At 46.1% G+C, this 23,419-nt stretch overlaps 1 protein-coding gene, 1 long non-coding RNA gene and 1 other non-coding gene across 3 annotated transcripts in view; 1 reads left to right on the forward strand and 2 right to left on the reverse strand.

Moving 5' to 3' along the window:
• Window positions 1–16,928, forward strand: part of TTC9 (tetratricopeptide repeat domain 9) — a 35,272-nt gene extending 18,344 nt beyond the window's left edge. The window contains exons 2-3 of the mRNA XM_015097152.4: window positions 10,366–10,548; window positions 12,538–16,928. Of these exons, the coding sequence (XP_014952638.2) occupies window positions 10,366–10,548; window positions 12,538–12,617 (263 nt within the window). The 3' untranslated portion in view covers window positions 12,618–16,928. The remainder of the gene's footprint in view (window positions 1–10,365; window positions 10,549–12,537) is intronic.
• Window positions 63–8,681, reverse strand: LOC132660075 (uncharacterized). The gene is made up of 2 exons (XR_009601287.1): window positions 8,588–8,681; window positions 63–5,181 (listed from the first exon to the last, which is right to left on the reverse strand). It is a non-coding gene; the product is annotated as an uncharacterized LOC132660075 (long non-coding RNA).
• Window positions 16,929–19,797: 2,869 nt separating the features above from the next.
• LOC114115949 (small nucleolar RNA U13) lies at window positions 19,798–19,902 on the reverse strand. Its single transcript, XR_003590053.1, has one exon. It is a non-coding gene; the product is annotated as a small nucleolar RNA U13 (small nucleolar RNA).
• Between the last annotated feature and the right edge of the window lie 3,517 nt (window positions 19,903–23,419).

Raw genomic sequence — 23,419 nt, forward strand, 5'->3', positions numbered from 1 at the left:
CACAGTCGACTCTCAATGGAACCGGAGATGCAGGTGGTTTTAGGACATAAAAGGGAGAAGCCTTGGTGGAAACTCAGCACTTGGTTTTGTTTATTTGTGTTTGTCTTTGAATGCAGAGAAACAAGAGGAGTAGAAAGTCCTGGAGAGTTACATAGGAAGCTTCCAAATGATATGCATACAGATAAAGTACGCAAATAAAATGAACACAGTCTCCATCAGGGTTCCACAGTTACACCTGACAAGAAGCAGAACTCAAGCCTCAAAGCTGCCTAATGAAGGAACTGAATTAAAATTCATTATAGGCAGTTGAACATTCTAGGAGAGCACTGTGGGTAATGCTTAAAAGCATGGTCTTAGGTGACAGTGGCTTAGAATCAATCTCAGCCCTGACATTTATTTAGCTTTGTGACCTTTGGCAAGTGACTGAACGTCCTTGGGCCTCAGTTTCCCCATCTGGAAAATGGACAAAATACTAGAACCTACCTCACCGGGTGCTGTCAAGAATAAACAACTTAATGCTCAGAATACTGCCTGGCCCATTCATGCTTGATCAAGGTTACCTGCTCTTACTCTTATTACCCTTTCTAGGAGGATAGATGAATACCATCTCCTGGTGCAGGGCTGGATTCTCCAGCATGTCAGCCTTCTCCCTGTTTCTTCATTTCCTTGACCTGGGCCTCTGTTCACCAGTCAGAAGTCTGTAATCACCATGAAGAAAATAACCCTTAATGTCATATGTTGACTAAAAACAGTTGTTTGCTTACGTGTGCACTGAACTGAACTGAAGGTCTTCTGGGACCTGTTTGCCCTTGGGGTAATCCTGGGGTTCCCAGTAGCTATTCTGGACTCTCATGGTTTAACAGTGGATGTTCCTTAGGAAACATACATTGAAAATGCTAGAATGTAAAGCACTAGCTCAGGTGAGGTGGCCCACCTGCAGGTGCCCTCAGGGGACTTATTAAACCTGTGGATTACAAGGACTTCCCTGGTGGTCCAGTGGTTGAGATGCTGCACTTTCAACACATGGGACACAGGTTCAATCCCTCCATGGGGAACTAAGATCCCACATCGGTGCAATGTGGCAAAAAAAAAAAAAAAAAAAAAAAAAACCACCAGAATTTAAAAAAAAAAAAAAAAAAGGCAAAAAACTGGATTACAGGTTCTTCCCTAGACCTTTAGAAGCTGCATTGCTGGACATGGGGCCTGAGAATCTCCATGTTAACTAATGATGATTAGTTAGCACGGATGATTTAATAAGAAACACTTGTCAGATGTCTGGCACTTGAGAAACCCTGACTTTTCGTATCCTGCACACAAGCCTTCAAAGTAGTGCGTGCGCGTGTGTGTGTGTTTGTGTGTGCCTATGTGCTTGCACGCTTAGTTACTTCAGTCCGACTCTTCGTGATCCTATGGACTGTAGCCTGCCAGGCTCCTCTGTCCATGGGATTCTCCAGACAGGAATACTGAAGTGGATTGCCATGGCCTCCTCCAAGGAATCTTCCCAATCCAGGGACTGAACCCATGTTCCTTATGTCCCCTGCACTGGCAGACAGGTTCTTTACCACTAGTGCCGTGCGGGAAGCCCCCGTTCAAAGTAGACAGCAGCTGTGATTACCTTTGTGCTGTGCTGTGCTTAGTCGCTCTGTTGTGTCCAACTCTGTGACCCTATGGCCTGTAGCCCACCAGGCTCCTCTGCCCATGGGAATTCTCCAGGCAAGAACGCTGGAGTGGGTTGCCATGCCTTCCTCCAGGGGATCTCCCCAACCCCAGGAATCGAAACTAGGTCTCCCACACTAAAAGGTGGATTCTTTACTGCCTGATCTTTATTTTTACTCAATTCAAAACCGAATCTCTGAGAGGCAAGCTCTTTTAACCCAAGGACACCGGGTGAGTGCCAGTGGTGGGGACATTGTCTTGAATCAGCTAACTCAGAGGCACCGAAACTGGCCAGCCACTTCTCTACTAAAAATATTTCCCTCCTCCCTCAAAGGCCATCTCATGCTCTGTAAAGTCAGAAACCAGACCTGTTCATTTTTCTGCCACATCTGGCAGCTCTGAAAAGAGCTCCTTGCTTTCCCAAATTGTTAGGACTCCAGAGGAGCCCAGCAACTTCGGGTCTGTCTGCTACGCCATCCATAAAGCTATCAGTGAAATACAGATGGTGGTTTCCAATCATCCACTCGTGATGAGAGAAGGGCTGAGAGTAGGCAGGAGGCAGGATTCCTGTCTGGAGTTTAAGGGTGTAGATGGGTGGAGGGGGGAGTGTACAACCAACTGTGGATTCAGAGGCTATCTAATCTATAAGTGAAAAGAAAATAGTCCCAGAATCCTTCCCCATTCTTTCCCTAAGCCTCTTTTTCTGGCTACAAAGCTGCTTTTATTATGCTCTCTGCGTATACCCACCCACCTCCCCCCCAAACACACTTTCAAAAAGAAAACTGGTAAGTAAGACTAAGCATCAAACCTAGATATGGGAAACGTTTGGGTCAAGTGTGAGTTTATGTACATCCAAGACCAGGAAACAAAAAATGAGAAATTAGGGTTAGGCTCTGCCCTTGCTGCACAGCTTTGTGGGTGGAGCATTTTTGGCTGATCTTTGAATCAGCTCATGCCCACGAGCATGTGCCATGGGTCTGGCCCTGCGCCCAGGCTTCCTTCATGGCTCGGTGGGTAGAGAATCCGCCTGCAGTCCAGGAGACACAGGAGACGAGGGACTCAGCTCCTGGGTCGGGAAGATCCCCTGGAGTAGGAAATGGCAACCCGCTCAAGCATTTTTGCCTAGAAAATCTCGTGGACAGAGAAGCCTGAAGGGCTGTGGGCCACAGGGTTGCAAGGAGTTGGCCACGACTGAGCACGCAGCCCTGCACCCAGCTGTGTGACGCACTTTCTCACTGCATCCTCAGAACAGAGAAGTGAGGTTGACAGAGTCACTATCTTTATTTCAGAGACAGGGAAACTGAGTCTCAGAGAGGGCCAGTCACTTTCTAAGGCCACACAACTGGCCAGGAGTAGTCAGCATCAAAAAAAAAAAAAAAAGTGGGTTACAGGATTCCACCCTAGTAACTCAGGTCTGCTCTTAAATTCTCTGTGCCAACTGGAGATGGCCCATCTCCTCCCAGCTGTCTTCTTTGCCCTCCCCACAACCCAGTGAAATAAAAGCAAGCCAAACATAGATGATTTCTGAAATGAAGATTCCTAGGCATTTGGGAGGGCCCAAAGCTTTAACTAAACAGCCACTGTCGAGGGGAAAGATCAGTGTGTTACGTGGCAAAGGCCATGCAGTCACACACCCTGGCCTAGTAATTATAACCCTGGGATTATAGGTTATATTTACCATAAACAAAACCTCCATGAGTATATTTATCATAAAGCTAGTTCAGTATCTACAATTTAGAGGCAACATAAATGTCCAAAAAGAAAAAAAAAGAATCAAGAGAAGAAAGTTGTTTTCAGAACTCTTAAGTATTCATGTACACTGAGCGGAAAATCAGCACTTTTATGGAAAGGTGAAATTGGGTGGGTCGTAGCAGTCCTGGGTATGAAGTCTAATAAGTAAAAATACCCATCATTTCACTGCACACGCTAAATTTCCATTGCTATGCCATAGAAAGACCCTCTGTCATTTTGCAGTGTATACAAATATCAAATCACTAGGTTGTACACCGGAAACCAGCAAAATATTTTGTCAACTTCACCTCAATTCCTTCTTTAAAAAAAGAATCAAGATGCTAAAGAAGACCCTCTAAATTACCTTCCAAAATGTGTCTGACCTATTCTTGAAAATTTGCTTTAAATTAAGCTGTAGCTTCCTGCAGTGTGTGTGCAGGATTCGGAATGGAAATTTTCTCTGATTAACATACATGTTGCTGGGGAAACCACATTTGACCAGTGATTTCCTGAAGAACGAGTGTTTATGACAATCAGTTTTTGTGCCCGGCGCTGTGTGAGGCATATAACATACGTTAATTACCTCATTTTATCATCACAGGAGTTCCTGCAAAATAGGTATTATTATCTTCATTTAACGCATGAGAAGGAGGCCGAGGGAGATGAAGTAACCTGCCCGAGGGCCTGGGCTAGCCCGTGTTGGAGCTTGGACTCCAGCCTAGAACTCTGTCTCCAGATGCTGCCCTGATCTGCAGCCAGCACTGGCACAGTCCCCTGAGCCTGTTCAGGGTGGTCGTGACCTAGACCAGCTGTGAAATGTCCTGAGTGTCACCTCTCTCCAGATCCAAGCTCTTTCCACTTGACTGCTATGCCAGCGCCCCTTGAAATCAATTTGAAAATGGCTCAGATCATTTGGTTTGGGAAAATTTCCCCCAGGAATGTAACAGCCACTTTTCAGGCCCACTTCCAAAAGAAGAGACCAGCAAGGTGTGTTAGTCTCCTAAGGCCGCCATCGTAAAAGGCCACAAACTGTGTGGCTTAAAATAACAGAGATGCGTTGTCTCACAGTTCCGGAGGCTAGTCGTCCAAGACCAAGGTGTTGGTAGGGTTGGTTCCTTCCGAGAGCTGTGAGGGAGAATCTGTTCGAGGCCTCTCTTCCAGCTCCTGGTGGCCTCCAGCATTCCTTGGCTGGTAGGTGGCCATCTTCTCCCCGTATCTCTTCACATCATCTCTCCTGTGTGGGTCTGTCTCTGTGCCCAGATTTCTCCTTTCTATAAGTCATATTGAATTAGGGTCCATCCCGCTGACCTCATTTTGACTTGACTGTCTCTGTAAGAAGGTTGCCAAAGGAAATGGCAACCCACTCCAGTATGCTTGCCTGGAGAATCCCAAGGACGGAGGAGTCTGGTGGGCTGCAGTCCATGGGGTTGCAAAGAGTTGGACACGACTGAAGCGACTGAGCATCTCTGTAAAGACCGTCTCTCCATGTGGGATCACGTTCTGAGGTGTTGAGGATTTGGACAACATACCTTGTCGGGAGGACACAATTCAACTTCTAATGGCGAGGCAGCCTTGGGGAGTGGGCTCCTCCTCCTCACTCCTGGCCCTTGGTAGGTCTTTCCTTTGCTCCCGTCTAGCCCATGCTCCCCTTTGGTCCAGCAGGTAAGGGCAAATAGCAGTGAATCAACTGTCAGAAGGAAACCAATGGCTCCATGAACTGGGTCTTCCGCCTCCCATCTAGTTTCCTTCATCTCATGCCAACAAGTGGCATGTTGCCCAGGCTGTCACCATGCCCTGCATGCACCAGAAAAAACAGAAGCAAAACAAGTGTTGGAGCCAAGAGAGCCTGACATGTTTTAGCCAGAGGTCTCGGTGTGGTTGCCTTGGGCAACATCTAACTTCTGATTTCCTCTGTCTGAATGTGTGAGTGCTTGTACAAAGGGGTTCTTCAAGTTCCCGATTCTCTAACATGCTTTACTGCAGACTCCTCTATGGAGCTAAGAAAGCCTGCCAAGCTCTTTCTATAAAACCATACCCTAACTCCCCAAGGTTGGCAGTGGAAGAGGAATCTCCACAAGGGAGGCGTGGCTGAGGATTCACAACCCCAGCTCTTGTCCTCCAGATTTACCTGTCTCTTATAAGTTGCACTAGCCACCACTGCTGTCACCAGGTTAGGCTCAGGGAAGGCACTCCTTTCAGAGTATGAAGGGAAGCTTGTCTTAATTCTCCCCTGCTTGGCTGGTTCCGGGATACAGCATTTATTCAAACTTGTCAGAAGACCCCAAACCAGAAAGTCCAAAATATTTCTTTCAAAAGGGCTTCTATCAATAGATAAGGTGGTCTGGGAGCCCGGGCCCATCTCCACCTGTCTCCCTACCCACCTAATAACTGCATCTTCAGATCCAAATATTCGCTGAGGTCCCAGGCAAGGACAAGCCCCATTTCCATCCAGCCTGAGACCTGCCTTCCCATGTCCACCATCTCCTCTGCGGAGACCGGCCAACAGTGGCAGCACTCATTCCCTGCAGGGAAAAATCCTGCAGGAAAAAATCCGGGGCGTTGGCTTGGGAAGACCTCGTCGGAATATCATCTAGTCTCTGTGCCCAAACATATCTCCACAGGGAAGTGGCGGAATTGTGTTAGACAAGCCCTTTCTTGCCCTTCCCACCAGTTCTGATGGTCATTGCCTACAGAAGATGCCTGCCCAAAGTAACAGAACAGAATTCCTTTGGAAGAGGAACCAGTGAAACAATTTCATCCTTCTATTAGGTGGCAAGTGTTTATATTCATAAGCTGTTAGATTGAAGTGCATGGTAGAGATTACTCAATGAGGTTGAGTCCTTGTGTTACAGGTAGGAAACTGAGGCCCAGAAAGGGAAAGTGATCTGCATAATGTTGGCTAGTGGTAATAGTGAATCCAGCCCCTCTGGTTCCCAGCCCAGCACCCTTTAGCATATTGATCCCTGCTATATACTAGAGCACTGCTGCTGCTGCTGCTGCTAAGTCACTTCAGTCGTGTCCGACTCTGCGCGACCCCATAGACGGCAGCCCACCAGGCTCCCCCGTCCCTGGGATTCTCCAGGCAAGAACACTGGAGTGGGTTGCCATTTCCTCCTCCAATGCATGAAAGTGAAAAGTGAAAGTGAAATCACTCAGTCGTGTCCAACTCGTAGCGATCCCATGGACTGCAGCCCACCAGGCTCCCGTGTCCATGGGATTCTCCAGGCAAGAGTACTGGAGTGGGGTGCCATTGCCTTCTCCATAGTAGAGCACAGAGACTTTAAACCTTAATTCAAACAGAGATCAAGTTGCTACAATGTGGAAGAAAACTTTTCATGGATCATCAATGAATCCGAAATGGCAGTCTAAAATCTCCTGAGATAAAGGGCTCTAAGCACATGCGTGTAACAGCAGAGGAAACCTATTTCAGGGGGTTCCTAATGCTAGTCCTTTCTAACTCCTGGATGCCACTTATATTAATCCCTTTCTCCTGCCTTTCTGCCTCCATTTGAGTCAACCTAGTCACCATCATTCCATCATTCAAATACACTCTTGCCCTAAGAATAAAATCCCAGATCCTCAACATGAACCAGAAGGATCCGTGTGTCCTGGTTTCATCTTGCTTTTCTAGCTTTATTCCCTCTTACCCTTCCCTTCAGTCTCTCTGCTCCAGCTGGGCATGGCTTCTCAAAGCTCCTCAAATAGGTGTAATCAGTCTTTCTTTCTTCCTGCCTCCCTCCCTCCCTCTCTCCCTGCCTCCCTTCCTTCCTATCTTTCCTTTCCTTTCCCCCCTCTTTGTCTCTCTCTTCCATATGTGTGTGTTAATTGCTCAGTGTCCAACTCTGTGCAACCCCATGGACTGTAGCTTGCCAGGCTATATGGAATTTTTCCATGAAAAATCCATGAAATTTTCCAGGCAGTAATGCTGGAAAGGGTTACCATTCCCTTCTCCAGGGGATCTTCCCAACCCAGGAATCAAACCTGGGTCTCCTGTATGGCAGGCAGATTCTTTACCGTCTGAGTCACCAGGGAAGCCCTGTTCCCTATAGAAAGGAACAGGGCTTCCCTTCTCCTTTCCACTTAGATCAGTGGTTCTCACACAAGGGTGATCCTGCCCCTCCCAGGGGACACTTGGTGATATCTGGAGATATTTATTTTTTTGCTTGTTACAACTGGCGTCTAGTTGGTAGAACACAAGGATGTAGCTAAACGTCCAGCAATGCACAGGACTGCCCCACCCCCACCCCACTAACAAAAAATAAAATATTGATAGTGCTGAAGTTGAGAAACACTCAACCTTTGGAACCCAGCTTAAACACCAGTTCTTCCAAGAAGCCCTTCCATGACACTTGATATTGGTTTAGGGCCCCTCCCCCCTCAGGAGGCTCCTACTCATCACTTCTCTTTCATAGCACTTGGCACATGGGAGTATTTGAGATAATGTACCATCTGCTTTCCACCGCGGTGTACCAGCTCCAGGATGGAGTGGAATGTTAGGTCCATCACCTCATCCCAGGGCCCTATGCGGTACTCTGTGAAGTTAGGCATCACTTTTTGTTTTGTTGACCCTGGGACACAGAGGAGGCCAGTTTACACAGGTGCCCTTTTACCAGGTGACGTGGTTTCTAAGGGCTTCACATGCAGATCCACAGATACCTGGGACAAGAGCACGGTCTTGGCAGCCAGGTGGAAGGGGGAGGATATCACAATTCTGCCACCTCCAGCAGGTTACTTAATTTCTCTGGAACTGGATTTCATCATCAGTAAAAGAAGCATAACATAGAACCTGTCTCCTAGAGTTGCTGTGAAGATGAAAAGATGAGTACCACCTCTGACATAAGGTAGGAGATTAATAATTGAGAGGAAGGAAAGGCAGGGGGACAGTAGACCCTTAGATCTATTCTAAGGGTCTCCTGTAGCCCCCAGGCCCTGGGTAGCAGGCAGAGGAATGTGGAGGGGACATCAAGAGACTGCTAGTCAACCTGTCTTTCTCGACTTCTTCAGCTCTAAAATGTGCCTACCGACATCTCATCTTACTTATCCAATAGGCTTGTTATATGCACCCCAGATAACTCCCCACCCAAACAAGAGAGGTGCCTAAAAATTACCTGTAGGTAGGGCTGAGTGCAGTCCAAACTGTCTTACCTCCTCCACCCTGGGTCTTCTTAAGAGCTCTGGCCTGCCACCCTTTCTTTCTTACCTGGATTCCCCATCTCCATCCAGACGTTTGGAAAGGCAGCCCATCTGAATTAGAGCCAACCCCAGATTCCTCCATCTTCCTGGGCTCTGCCTCTAGTGCCAGTAGCGCCTCCACCCCTGTAGCCTGCCTGGCCCCACCCCCTACATGGTCTGGACCCTGGTCCACAGCCAGGTCTCACAGCCCACACCCAATCAGCAGGGGAATTCCAGACATTTTCACCGAATGAGACCTGGAAATTGATTGCTATCATTCTTTCACCCAAGGTGGGAAGGGGAAGGACTTCCCGTTTTCAGGCCTTTTAGCTTCCCCCTCAATTTTAGACATTCAAAACCTGTTTTTAAAAGAAGCAAAGGTTCTTTGCCTTGACTGCTCGGGTCAGCAGACAGAAGTGTCTGAGAATGGAGGGCTGGACCGGAAGAAGACTCTCAGCAGAGAACAGAGGACATGAGATGGGACACAGAGAAGTTTCAGATAGGAACCCCTTTAGCCCTGGGGGCAGCGTTTGGAGCCAAGTCCCACACAGGTAGCAAGCAGCCAGTGAGGTTCAAGGCTCTTGACAGAACTCCTCTCCATCCGCAGAGCTGTGTGAGCACCAGGGCAGACTCCAGCAGCGTGGGGGCAAGGCAGGGGGCAGAGGGGCCTTGACCCCACGGCTAAGGGAGGAGAGGGGAGCGTGCCGGTGGCATCAGCTTAGCACGATGGACCCTACCGTGCCAGCAGCTCCGTGTTCTCTGTGACCACAGCCGCCCACACCCACGCCACCCACGCCCACGGGATTAGCAGCCTGCTGCTGCCATCAACAAGTCTGACTTTCCGCCTTTGTGGCTGGCGGAACCTGGTGGGGCAGTTTCCCAATCTGGATTGCTTCTGTTCCATTTCCTGGTTCTCATACCTTCCACTCAGTCTGCAAAAGGATGTTTCTCGTTTGGGTTTTGTTTGTTTGTTTGTTTGTTTGTTTTTGGTCCAAAATGCTTGACGAAAGATGGTCTCTTAATCAGTTCAGATCCCTGGGAAGTTATTTAAGGAATCAAAACAGCTCTAGTTAGATCCCCTAAAGATTAAAATCCATGACTTGCCTCTATCCAGAGGATGGTTCTTCCATGGTGGGAGAAACCTTGGTACAAAGGACCAGGGCATCGGCAGCCTCCCCCATCCCACCAGCCAGGTCTTGGCAGGAAGCAGCAATTTGACCTCCGAAGTCTCTGCTTTTATTTGCTTTGAAGAAGGTGCCTGCTCCCCATGCCACCCACCCCCTTTTGAAACATCCCTCCAGTGTGTATAACACATCTTTTTGTCTTCCATTGATGCTTGCTAAAGGCTTGAGTGGTAGAAAGGAGGCCAAGGGAGCTCAGAAGGGCTGGGATTAGGGTGAGGCAAATGAGCCCCCTCCCCGCCCCAGGGCACTCAGTCTCCAGGGGCAGGCTTCCTCACCCTGACCCTGGCCCTGCAACTGGTGGCTGGTGAGAGAAAGCTTCCAGGGGAGACGGATGGCTGAAGGGGCCCCACATAGGCACTGGCCAGCCTCAGCAGGGGGCACAACTCCACCCATAATGCAAGGCCAAGTAACTTGCTTGTGAAGGATATACGGCTTGTTGAAGATGAAACTGCATCCTAGAACCCAGGATGACAGATTCCATGGCATAAAGCCCACTGTAAAGCCCCGGCACCTGTGATATATATACCTTTACTGGTCCGAGAGGAAGAACCAAAGAGAGACGTTCAGAGGCTGCCGCTATTGTGTTGATGACACCTTCCCTTTTTGCTGCCTTCCTCTGTAGCCTGCCTGCTCCAGGCTGAGCTGGTGAACTATGAGCGAGTCAAGGAGTACTGCCTCAAAGTCCTGAAGAAAGAAGGGGAGAATTTCAAGGCCCTTTACCGGTCCGGTGTGGCCTTCTACCACCTTGGAGACTATGACAAAGCACTCTACTACCTGAAAGAGGCAAGAACCCGACAGCCAACAGGTAAGGCAGCAATCGCTCTTTTCTTGCCAACAGCCCCCTGGAGCAGCTCCCAGATCATCTCACCGCCAAGGTCAGCTTTTTCTGGCTGGCAGGGCCAGGCAGAGGTAGAAATGGCCAAGTGAGGGATCAGATGTGTGCTAGGTCTTAGAAGAAGCAGAGCACATAGAGTCTGTGCCTTTGGGATCTGAGTTCCAGGGAGCTTGGGCACCTCTTCTGATTAAATAGGATATGGATTTCTTCATTTTTTCCATCCCAGAATCCATCCCTCTTTACTTATTCATTGAATCCATACTGCATTCTTACTACGTGCCAAGATTTGTGCTGGCTGCCAGGGATGTAGGTAAGAAGACGCAGTTCCTATACATGAGGAGTTCACATTCTGGTTGATAAGACAGAATACAAGTGGGTAATTTGGAGGGTAAACCCAACATTCTTCCAGGAAGAATACTCCTCCAGGCAGATCCCAGATAACAGAGCATGCGTTATCTGTACCGTTCACTTAAGTCACGGCCACCAGCCCCACCATTCATTATATATGCCACAGATATGTACTGAGGCAGGGCCAAGAACTCTTCCAAGTGCTGGGCAAATAGCAGGGAATGATGCTCAAAGATGCTGCCTTCAAGGAAGAAGACAGACAGTAAACAGACAGATTGATGATATAATATTTAATAGTAATAAGTGCTATAAAGAAAATAAAGCAGAGTCAAAGGATCAAGACTAAAGTGGGTGCTATTGCAGACCAGGTGGTCAGGAACACCCTCTCTGAGGAGGCATGTTTTAAACCTTGACTGTTTAAACCATGGCTGTTGCCATGGTTGTTCATATGGCTGATTTTTTTTAAATGCAATTCTCCTTCCAAGGAATCTTGTTAGAATGAATTTACAAATACCCAATATACTGGTTTTTTTCTTTTTTTAAAAAAAAAAAGAACACTATCTTTATCCGTTGTTGATTTGTTTTCTGTATATAATTTGTGTTCCCCCAACTACGCTATAAGCAACTTGAGGACCAAGAATGAGATTCATTCAACAGAATTTTCTTGAGTACCTGCTATATGTCAGTACTATTCTGAATGCCCTGCCTGGCATTTTGGAATATTATACACGATTCCTTTCTACTCCTGGAAGTAAACATCTCAGACAACCCTGAAACTCTTATATTCTGGTGTGTATGGGGCTAAACAGCTATTCTCTGTCCTTCCCCACTCACTAACTTGAGGACTGGAATTGGGGGAATTCTTCTATTTGTGGTCAGGTGGTTGCCTAGAAGAGCAAAATCGGACAATGAAGCACAAGTCCTTTTAAACTCTCCAATTAAAAAAAAATTGCAGTCAGTATTTACTGATCATTTGGATTGAGCACTTTTAGACATCTATTTTGATCCTTTCAGCAGTCTTATGAGAAAGGTTTTATAATCCCTGGGAGAGGCAGCCTTTGGAGTCGGGTGCAGTGACTGTGTTATCTCCTTGGGCATCTGACTTAATCTCTCCGGTTTTAATTTTCATCACAATCAGGATGATGAGACATACCTTACAGGATTCTAATGAGGGCTCATTGAGGCAATGAAAGTTAAAAACAGGACCCAAAGTAGACACTCAAAAATGGAGGTTGTTTCTTGCAAGATGAGACAGGAGATTCAAAGAAACTGGTAGGTTGCCTGAGATTAAACAGTAGCTAACTCCGAACTAAAAGTCTCAACTCACTGAGCTGACTGAGGACCACTGGGATTGCTGCTGCACAGAAATAAGGGAAGAAACTCTCGCTTCTCTCCTCTCCTTCCCGTCTGTCCTCTGGGTCATGGGGACCTGTCCCCATGGAGGCAGGGAAGGAGAGGAACTGCACTCCAGTTGCCTTCTCGGTTGCCCTGGACCTTGGCTGAGTGAGCCTGCCCTGTCCATGATCTGCAGATGCAGCTTCGGTCTGATCCCCTGTAGACCCACCAGTCCCCTCACCAGCTGTTCCCTAAGGTGTGTTTCTCTCCTCACAGACACCAATGTGATTCGATATATCCAGCTGACGGAGATGAAGCTCAGCAGATGCTCCCAGAGAGAGAAGGAAGCCATGTAACCAGAACACCTTTCTAGAGCCGTGCCTGGCCCAGGACATCCAAGCACCGCGTGGTGGAGAGCCCCTCCCTGGGTTCTGGTCCTTTCTCCTCACTTCCTCCTCCTATTACCCCTCACCTCCGTATCTACTCTCCGTGGGCACAGAAGGAGACCTGCGGATTTGGAATCTGGTGGGTTGCCCTGACAGTGGAGACAGCCTCCTTTCAGTAGGGGCAGCCGCTGAAAGAGCCCTGGCTTTGGCAGGAACAGCCAGAGAGGACTGTCACAGGTTGGCAGTGCCCTTACAGCTCTGACTTGGGCCAGCACTCCTGACAAGAGGCAGAGCCCGGCAGGTGGACCCTCCCAGAGGCGTCAGACATGGAGCCCACGGGCTGGACCCCTCCACAGCTTCTTCACAGCCTGGAGCATCTCACGGCAACTGTGATGAATCCAGGAGCCAGACAGACACCAGAAGCATCGGTTAAGCCCACAGAGTCCGAGAATTTGTACACTGGATTTCTGCACACACACACACGCCCGCTCCCCACCCCCAAGAACCCGCAGCCCCTGCCTCCCTCCCTCCTTCGTGGTCTCGTTCTGTGCTTTCTCCTCTCCCCCTTGGGGATCTGAGACTCCGCCAGGATTCACATGCCATCAAAACCCACTCTCAATGCCCTCTGGTGACCACACATACCATTCCCCCAGACTCCCAGCCAGCAGGCAGCTGTGACTGCAGAAGGTCAGGGTAGAGTGGGCCAAGGACTGACCACGTAGGGCTGGGGGGAGGGAGAGGTGACATCTAGGGGACAGAGCATTGTATAGACTGGGAGACTGAACTGTAGACGAAGTTAAGTGTGAATAAAAATCAATGAACAGGCAGCAGTCCCTGTCACTTCTGTTGGAAGCAGCCCACTCCCTCCCTTTTACTCCCTCCCCCAACCCTCAGTCAGAGTTGCTTACAGCCAGGCAGGATGGGGCTTCCCCCAGGGCAATGGGCCGCTTGTCCAGTGGTGCACAATGCTGGCTTCGCCTTTGTGCTTTTAGAGTAGGCTGGGATTATGGAGACCGCCCAGGGACTTGGCTGGGTGGGAACCCTGTAAGACCCTTTTTGATGAAATTATCTGGACTCAATATCTAGCACGTAGAATGTGTTCAACAAATATTTGTTGACTGAGTGAATGATGACTGCAGACTGGTTCTCCTGCCTTAAACTCATTTGATCCCAGCCTCGTCTCCAGATACCTACGCTCTTTTTGCGATGCCATGTAGCTTCAGTCAAATAGGAAACATTTACTGAGGGCTTGTTGTTTGCCTGTCATTGTGCAATATGCCCTGGGACGAAGGATGTAGTCCCGGTCTTCAAGGAGATGGAAGAGTTGAGAGATAGTCATAGGAGATTATTACCAATGACACCTTTAATGTATATGATGCTTTAAGATTTTCAAAGCACTTTCATGTATTTTTTGTGTGATCAGTGAGACAATATTGTACAGAGTAAAATATATACAGATGCAATAATGTTAATAGTGAGCATTTATTAAATGCATTCTCCTCAGATCTTTACATGTATAATCTCATTTCTTTCATGTAATTACCCTACTATTCCCATTTGATGGATAAGGAAGCTGAAAAACAGAAAACTTGTCCAAGGTTGCATGGCCTTAATTGGCATAGCTAGGATTCGAACTGAGTCTGTCTGACTCCAGAGTTTCAGCTGTTAACTACTCTGTAGTTAGTTGCTGCCCTGAAAAGTACTGGATTGGCCAAAGTTTTGTTCAGGATTTTCCATACGATGTTATGGAATGAAATTTTTGACCAATTCAATATTATATTGGATAGTTGTTATTGTTTAGTCACTAAGTCGTGTTTGATTCTTTTGTGACCCTATGGATTGTAGCCTGCCAGGCTCCCCTGTCCATGGGATTTCCCAGGCAGGAATACTGGAGTGAGTTGCCATTTCCTTCTCCAGGGGATCTTTGCAGGACAGTGTGTGTGACAAGCCCTGATGATGCCAATGATGGTACATGGGCCACCTCTTGTCATTTAGCCCTAATTGAAAAAAGGTCCCTAGCACTTGACTCCCTAGTGGTGGAAAAGACAGCTGAGAGCCAGCAGTTCTTCCCGTGTACTGTTCATTCTGCTTGCCGATGGGCCAGTGTGTATCCCAACAACCCACCAAGCACTCCTCACTCCCTCCCCAGCTTTGGGAAAGAGTCACAATTATAGGTAGAGAATGAAAGGAAACACAACGTTAATTATGGGTTATTTATTTAATCAGAGGCTCCGGCACTGCAGGATCTGATCACTGCTCAGGGTAGAAGCCAGCAGCACAGGTTGTATTCACACAGTTCCTCAAAGGCTTCCAATGGGGTCTGCAAGAAGGTGCTAGAAATATCCAGGGGCTGGCAGCTGCTTGTCGGTAGCTCAGCCTCTGGAGAAGGGAAATGGGAAAAAGCTGTTATTGCTGCCATGTAATCCCCAACCTCAACCATATCCTTCTCTCTCTTCTCTTCCCTCAAAATGGTTTCACGTGACCCCAACTCAAAACCATGCTACCGCACTCACAGTACAGGCAAACGCGCAAACCTCCCCCCTTTCCAAGCCTCCATCCCAGAAAGTTTGTGAATTGGCAGACGGCTCGTTAGGATCTGAAGATGAGGTCAGAGGTGGCCCGCAGAACCAGTTCACATTGGCAGGGTCTCTCTTTGGTCTTCACGCAGTGAGGACGGACTCAGAGGAGCTATTCTCAATGTGGAGCAAGAGAGGGTCTTGCCTCACCGAGAGCTGGGGCAGGGCTGGACAGATGATGTTAAGATTATTGCCATCCTTCCCAGAACTAGGTGAGGACAACCTTGTGGGTCCTCATAGAGCAAGTAACCAGGTCGTCTGCTTGTCTAGTGACGTAGACATGCATGCTGGGAACTCCATTCACTGTGACCCACAGTTCAGTGATCCCAAAGAAGAAGCTGCCTGGGGAGATGTTTGAGGTGGTGGGACTGAATGTTCTGTGCATTTGTCCAGAGACTTCAGACAGCTGGTAAGCAACATGAGGTTTGTTCACCTTACCAAACCTTCAGCTTCCTTCTCCTCATCCTGCCCCCAAACAGAGACTATCATTTAATACAGGTTTTGTTTGCAAATGTCACTAACTGAGCTGACCTTGGAGTGCTCACTCTGGATTTGACCTGCTTTGTCATCTCCTGCTAGGACTTTGGTGATAGAGACTTTGGAGAAAAAAATTACACTTTTGTTGTAAGTATTATGAGAGCCTCAGATGTGTATGGTAGAAATATTAGGGGGGAAAAAAGACAAATTCTGCCCCATAATCCTACTGCTGGAGACAGATATTGTTATCCTTCTGAATGTTTCTTTTTGGTATAAATGTACACATGCACATCCTTTTTAAACAGAAACTGGATCATACTGTACATACTCCTTAACCTACTTTTCAAAATGTGTATTTATATTTTAGAATATGTAATACATACACAGGTACAAAGTTCAAGAAGTATGAAAAGCTCTAGCATCAAAAGTAAATCTCCTTCCCACCCTATCTGCCAGCCTCTAGTTCTTCAACTACTTCTATCTCCTTGCAGAGACAGTTACGCATTTTCAAATGTCTGTATCTATTATGTCACAATTGCCAGCATATTGGACTCCCTTTCTGCACCTTGTGATACTTCATTCACAATATCATGAACATAACATGTTTTGTGCATCTCCCAAGCTTTTTCAATAGCATCCTCACTGGGTGAGTGGACCTTCATTTGGTAGCCAATCTTGTAATAGTGACTATTTCATCTGTTCCCAATCTTTACTGTAAATAATGTTGCAACAGACATTCTCGTAGCTAAATTTTGCACATATCTAGGACTATTTCCTTAGGATAAAATCCAAGAAGGAAATTATTTGGCTATCTTTAAGAAATTTGATATACATTACCAACTGCCCTTCAGAAAGTTTGTACCAAAGTACTCTTCTTTTGCAGGCTTGAGAGTGCCCTGTTCCCTGCACCCTCACTACCAGTGGGTATTATCACTTATCAAATCTTTACCAATTTGATAGGAAAATAATAGTGTATCAACATTACACGAATTCACACTCCTTTATTAGTGAATAGCACCTTCACGTGCCTATTGGCCATTTGTACTTCTTTCTTTGTGATTTTTCTATTTATTTGATACTGGTATGTTTATCTTTATTATCAATATGTACTTTTATTAAGAATATTGTTTTTGGCAAGAAACGTTGCCAATATGCTTTCCAAGTGCTTTGCTTTCAAGTTTTGTTTATGGTGCTTTTTGACATATATAAATCTCAATTCTGCAATTAATTTGTTCCTCTGTTGCCAGCTTCTTCTGCCTACTGTTTGTTCACTCTCTCATTTCTATCAGAATGGTCCTTCCAAAGCGCAATCTGATTATGTCACTTCAGCTTAAAAATCTTTATTGACTCCTCATCACTTTTAGGACAAAGGCCAAACGCAGCATAAAACACAAGGTCTTTCAAATGATTTCTCACACAGACTCACCTCCTGGTCCTCTTGCCAAAGTTCCCTGCATTCCAATGATACATAGCTTCTTGTGATTCCCTGAACCCATTGTTCTCAGGTCTCTTGGCCTTTCCATGCTTTCCAAAGCCACCTAGCTGGCTGTGACTCACCCTCCAACTCACTCTGCCTTGTTAATTCCTATAGGACTTGTCAAGGCTCACTGCTTGCAAGTCTGCTTGACTCCTTAGTCTGCATTCCTAAAAGAACATGAGCCTACCTCTGCCTAGCATTTGCTACAAATAGGAATTAGAACTTCCTATGTCTGTTTCTCTAGTCCACTACCTGGATGTTCCTCAAGGCAGGTACTGTGGTTTATTCATCTTCACAGCTGAATGCATAGCACAATGCCTGGAACGTAGTAAATGTTCAGTAAACAATGGGCATTGAACTTGAAATGAATGATGGATTCAGTGGCAAATATCACTTGAAGTAAGTGCAGACTTGGACTGGATCTGTCCTTCTAAGAACTGAAGAAATCTTAAGAGACTTGGTTCAAAAGAGAAGCTACACATTCCAGCGCTATGTGTTCCAAAACATCAGAATCACCTGAAGCAGCTGTTTTAAAATACATAATCTCAGTCTCAGCCTTAGATCCACTGAATCATGGAGGTGGTGCTCAAGATACAAAAGTTTTTTAACATCCTAAAGAGTTTCTGCTGACCAGCCAGGTAAAGGAGCCAGGGCCGAAATAGACCAGCAGAAAATCAGAACACCCAGCTCCACGCTATCAAATCATGTGATCTTTCAGCATGGATGTCTTTTGGCAGAGACAGGTGGAGCTTTGTTTCAACACCAGTTTGGTGTCTACTAGCTGTGTGACTTTGGGGGCAGTTACTTGACTTTTCTGATCCTCATTTTCCTGACCTTTACAGGGGATACTGTCTTATCCTTTGAAAGGCTGTTGGGAGGATTAAGAAATACCTGTCTTCTAGGTCAGTACTTGGCACAGAGTAAACATGACATAAACAATAATATCCTCCCCCTCCCCAGCCTCAGCTTCCTCATTTATATTTTCTTCCTCGCTTTATGCTCAGTCCTGTCTGACCCTTTGCGATCCCATAGACAGTAGCCCGCCAGGCTCCTATGTCCATGAAGTTCTCCAGGCAGGAATACTGGAGTGGGTTGCCACTCTTTTCTCCAGGGGATCTTCCCCACCCAGGGATCAAAAGCAAGTCTCCTGCATTTTAGGCATATTCTTCAACGTCTGAGCCACCAGGAAAGTCCTCCTCATTTACAGTGTGGCTACTAATACCTGTATGTTTAGCTTGGGTATTTTCCCAGACTGAATTCTAGAAGAAAAGAGACTTTCAACAGTCCTGTGGGTTAATCTCTGATCAAATAGAACAGCTACTTGGGGGTTAGGGGAGCAGAGGAAGCCCCATCCTCCATCGCACGCCTTCTCCAAGCATATCAGACTCCGCAGCAATCGGTTGGAGTAATTCTGATGGCTTTCAGAACCCAGTGTTTCCTAGTCACATCCAAAGATCAACATAGTTTTCTTGCTGCAGTTGCTCCCAGAGGCTGGCAGCTTCTAGGCTGCAAGGAGAAGGCTATTGTCAGGAAAGAGGATAACCGCTGCCCACTCTCCTTCCAGTGCCCTGGTCACATGCCTCAGAACAGGAAAGACAAAGCTGGCCGTGAGGCCAAAATAGCTGATCTGCAGCTGCTTAGATTAAGATGCCCCTGCTGCCCACTCCCACTGCCTACACTTGCTCTCCCCACCAGCCCAGGGCAGGCAGCACAGACTGGGAAAATGCATTCAGTCCATCAGGCATGACAGAGTTCAAATTACCAAGTCAGCATGAAAAGTCTCCCTCTAAATGGACTGAAATTGGATTCTATTAAAAACCACATTCAGCGAGGCCCTTGGCTATTAATATTTGCTAAGACACAGAGAAGGGGGAGAAGGTAGAGGTCCCTGCAAAAGGTTGGGAATCTCAGCTGTTCTGTTGAATTGCTTGTCTGGAAAAAAGCCAACAATTGAAAGCCAGATTTGCCCTGTCTTCAACATCTCACAGAATCTTAGAGCTGGAAAGAATGTTAAAGTTTGATCATTCAAACTCTCATCTTATAGATGAGGGATCAAGTCCTGAGACGATAAGTGACTTCTTCAAGGTCACATAGCTAGTAAGGAACAAAGCCAGAACTAGAACTCACATCAGTTTTCTAACAACAAATTTATATTCTGTCCACTGAATCAACATACATTTACAAAGCATCTTTCTTCTTTGAATGTAATGCTGTGATGTTACTCTCTTCTAATGAAAGAAGGAAAATAATACTCATGCAATCATCCTCTCGCTCAGAACTTATCATTCCCATCACTCTAGTATAGGTGGTTAACAAGGCATTGTCTCTGCTTGTGAAACTCAGTCTATAGGGAAGAAGGAAAAATAAACAGGCAACTTCAAAACTGTGTAATAAATGTTATAGAAACACCAAGAGAAGAGGCATCTATAGCAATCCTGGAGGATCAAGGAATATTTTCCCGAGGGAGTGCCAATTGGAGGGGCAGAAGTGGTGAGAGAGGAGTCAACTTCAGACCAGGGTCAGTGGCAAAGCTCTGTTACTCCTTTTCCTGGATACAATATGAAAAGATTTGGGGCTGTCATTATGATCTGTCTTTCTTTTTTTTTTTTTTTTTCTTTTACGTCAGACGGGTAATGTGCCGGTGTCGTAACAAGGTTTGCGGGGAGGCACATGTCACGCAGCAGCGTGAACACCCAATCATCACGCTCATGAACTACAAAAGGATCTGATCTGTCTTTCTTTACCCTTTCTCTGGGTTTCATGCCTCGGTTCAGGTAATGTCACTATACTGCCTGTATAGGCTCAGGGGCCGAGAAGCCACAGAAAACTCTGCAGACTCTATCTGATTAAACCCCCTCTGTGCAGAGTAGGGACAAGTACACCAGTTATCTCTGAGCTCAATCAGAAGCTCTTCAAGACTTGTGATTTCCACAGTAGGTGAAAATTCTACGCTAGGTTTCATGAATGTAGCCCCAGAGGCATCATGTCACGCGGACCTTTGATATATTCCATAGTTTTTTTCCCCCCTCTGTTCTCAGGCTCTTTGTTCTAGAACAGCATTGTCCATAAGAAATAGAATGTGGGCCAAAATGCATAATTTTACATTTTCTAATAGCCTTAAAAAGGTAAAAATAAAAAGAGAAAATGACTTTATCTTCATGTATAAATGGGTTAATAAAAGTCAGAATCCTGTCTGGATATCGTAATCACCCAGTCAACATTTAGAAAATACAGACGGTGGGGTCCTGGAAATAGCATTTTTAAGAAGCTGAAATTCTGGCAAGAGAAGGGGACGACAGAGGACAAGACGGTTGATGGCATCACTGACTCAATGGACATGAGTTTGAGCAAACTCCAAGAGATGATGAAAGACAGGGGAGTCTGGCTTGCTGCAGTCTGTGGGGTCACAAAGAATCAGACAAGACTGAGTGAGCAAAAACAAGAAAATTCTGGTAGTGGTTCATAGAGTCATATTTGGGAATTGCTGAACTATTGAAAGGGCTTCCCTGAAAGGTTTCTGACAGTTCTAATAGTCTATAAATATGTAGTAAGACAGCTAGCTAACACAAACAGAATCCATCCTTTCTGGTCCGTGTATTTGTTTCATTAATTTGCATGAATCAGTATACATACTGGAGACTTCCTTGGTAGCTCAGTGGTAAAGAATTCTTCTGCCAATGCAGGAGACACAGGTTTGATCCCTGGTCTGGGAAGATCCCACATGCCACAGGGCAACTAAGCCCGTGCACCACATCTGCTGAGCCCACGTGCTGCAACTACTAAGCCCGTGCACTCTAGGGCCCATGCTCTGCAACAAGAGAAGCCATCGGATCACAACTAGAGAGCAGCTCCTTCTTGCCACAGCTAGGAAAAAACCCACGCAGCCACGAAGACCCAGCACAGCCATGAATAGTCAAATATGCATATCAGTCAAAGGTGAGAAAGCTTTCCTTTTTCAGAGCTCTGGACAAGATGGAGGGATAGACATAAAGACAGTGGCAATGGAGTGTCTGACCATCAGGCATGGTTGCAAGTTCATGGTAGACTGATATTTGATGGAAACTTCCATGACAAGGAAATGAAGAGATTAAAAAGGTATGCCAGGGGAGTTCCCTAGTGGCCCAGTGGTTAGAATTCTGGGCTTTCATCACCACGGCCCAGGTTCAATCTCTGGTCGGGGAAACATAATTTAGTATAAGCAAGGTACTGACATTCCATCCCCAGTGGATCTGCCTGAAACCTTTGAGCACTCATGAGGTTACTTAGGCCTCTTAGGTACCATCAGAGCCATCACTGGACTTGTAGAAGAGCTGAATTCTTTCACTTCTTCCATTCTCCTTCTGCTCGCAGCCACAGCTACCTTTAAGCCACTACGCCCTACTTTCCTAGCCCGGGTCTAATCTTAGACCTGCCCAGGTTTGCACCAGCCTCTAGTTAAAAGAAACCAAGGTCTTAATTGAAGTGTGTTCTGAGATTCAGAAAAACGAAGGGTAAAACAGAAGAGGAAAGGGAGCTGAGAGAAACGAAAACTCGTTTTGTCAATCAGGTTGCTCATTTTGCAGTTGAGAGACTGAGGCACAGAGCACCGATGAAACCAAGCATGTTGCTAGCCTGGTCTTCATTTCTGGGATTCGCTGCACAGAGACCTTCGAGTCTCTCTTTAGGACTGCTGGAAGTTGCTTCCATTGGTTTCCTGCGTCTGTTGGCAGGTACCAATAAGAAAATTTTGAATAAGACTATGAATAGAAGGTATGCATTAAGAAATGTCTAGTGAATTCACTGACAGTAGAGTTATGTCTGGTGATTTAAAAAAAAAAAAAAAAAACCTCATACTAAATATTGCTGATTTAAACTGTGTCTATATGCCAAAGCCAGGAATGTTTGATACGGCAAAGGCATATTGGTGATGTGGTTCCCTTTCGCTGCTCATTTCTATACAAGAACTTTATTTGAAGATGAGTCCACTAAAGTATAAAGTTAATTTCAATGTAGAATATAATCTAGTTCTTAGCATCAGCTGATGGCATTATATCCTGGCATAGAGTTTAAAAATCCCAGCAGTTCACACATCCCCCATGGAGAGTCAGGGACCTAGATAGGTGAACAGCAGTGCTTCTCAAGCTTTTCTGTGCCCAAGAATCACCTGGAGATATTGTTACAATACAGACAAATTACTGAATGGGAGAAAATAGCTGCAAGTGGCACGACTGATGGGGGTAATATCTAAAATTTATAAGCAGCTTATACAACTCAATATCAGAAAGAAAACAAAGAACACAATTTTTTCAATGGGCAGAAGACTTGGACAGATTTTTTTTTTTTCACAGAAGACATACAGATGGCCAACATGCACGTGAAAAGATGCTCAGTATCACTAATCATCAGAGAAATGCAAATCAAAATCACAATGATGGTTAAAAGTCTGGCTTAACCTTTGAGCATCTTCAACACTAGAGAAGTTGGCCAGATTGAGGTCTGAGATCCCTAGCCTCTTCTTCCTGACCCTCTCTGCTGGCCTCCACAGGACCATCTTACAGCCCCCTCCTCCTTCTCACTTCAAGAGCTTCTGTATTCCTGTGTTCTCCACTCTCTCCACATCAAAGTGGCTTTTAGAAGAAGATCTGAGAATATTTCTCAGCGTCTCCACCTGTATGAGTTTTTTGAGGAAGTTTGCATTTTAAGCCTTACCACTTAATCAAGAGGGAAAAGTTTAGGAAAGCTTAGGTCCCAAGGATAAATGGCAGTTGATTAGGCTCAAGCTGGAGAGGGAAGTGGGGGAAGAAAGGGCATTCTAGGCAGGAGGACCATGCTTACATATCCTAGTCACTCAATAAATGTTTGTTCACAAAGCGCTAAAGAAGAAAAGTGTGTTTAGTCCACTGGGACCAGAGAGGAATCTCTCTGAAAAAAAATCTAGCCTCCTTTCCTGAACCTTTATCCAACTCTAAGTGTGTTTAGTCCACTGGGACCAGAGAGGGATCTCTCCGAAAAAAATCTAACCTCCTTTCCTGAACCTTTATCCAACTCTAAGAGAAAAGAGTTGGACAAAATATGCTTCATACATGTTGTTTTCCCCTCTCTATTGGCCATGTAGGTTGATTTTTCCTTTAATTCAGTATTTTAAAAGTAAAAATAACCATTCCACCGGGTACCACTTAAACAAGAGGAAATCTCTTGCTTTCAACCAAAGGTATTTGTTAGAATGGAACAGGTTGGAGTTGCCTGCTTTTTACCCTCTCAGT

This window comes from Ovis aries, chromosome 7, assembly GCF_016772045.2.
Source record: "Ovis aries strain OAR_USU_Benz2616 breed Rambouillet chromosome 7, ARS-UI_Ramb_v3.0, whole genome shotgun sequence".
Taxonomy (NCBI): Eukaryota; Metazoa; Chordata; class Mammalia; order Artiodactyla; family Bovidae; genus Ovis; species Ovis aries.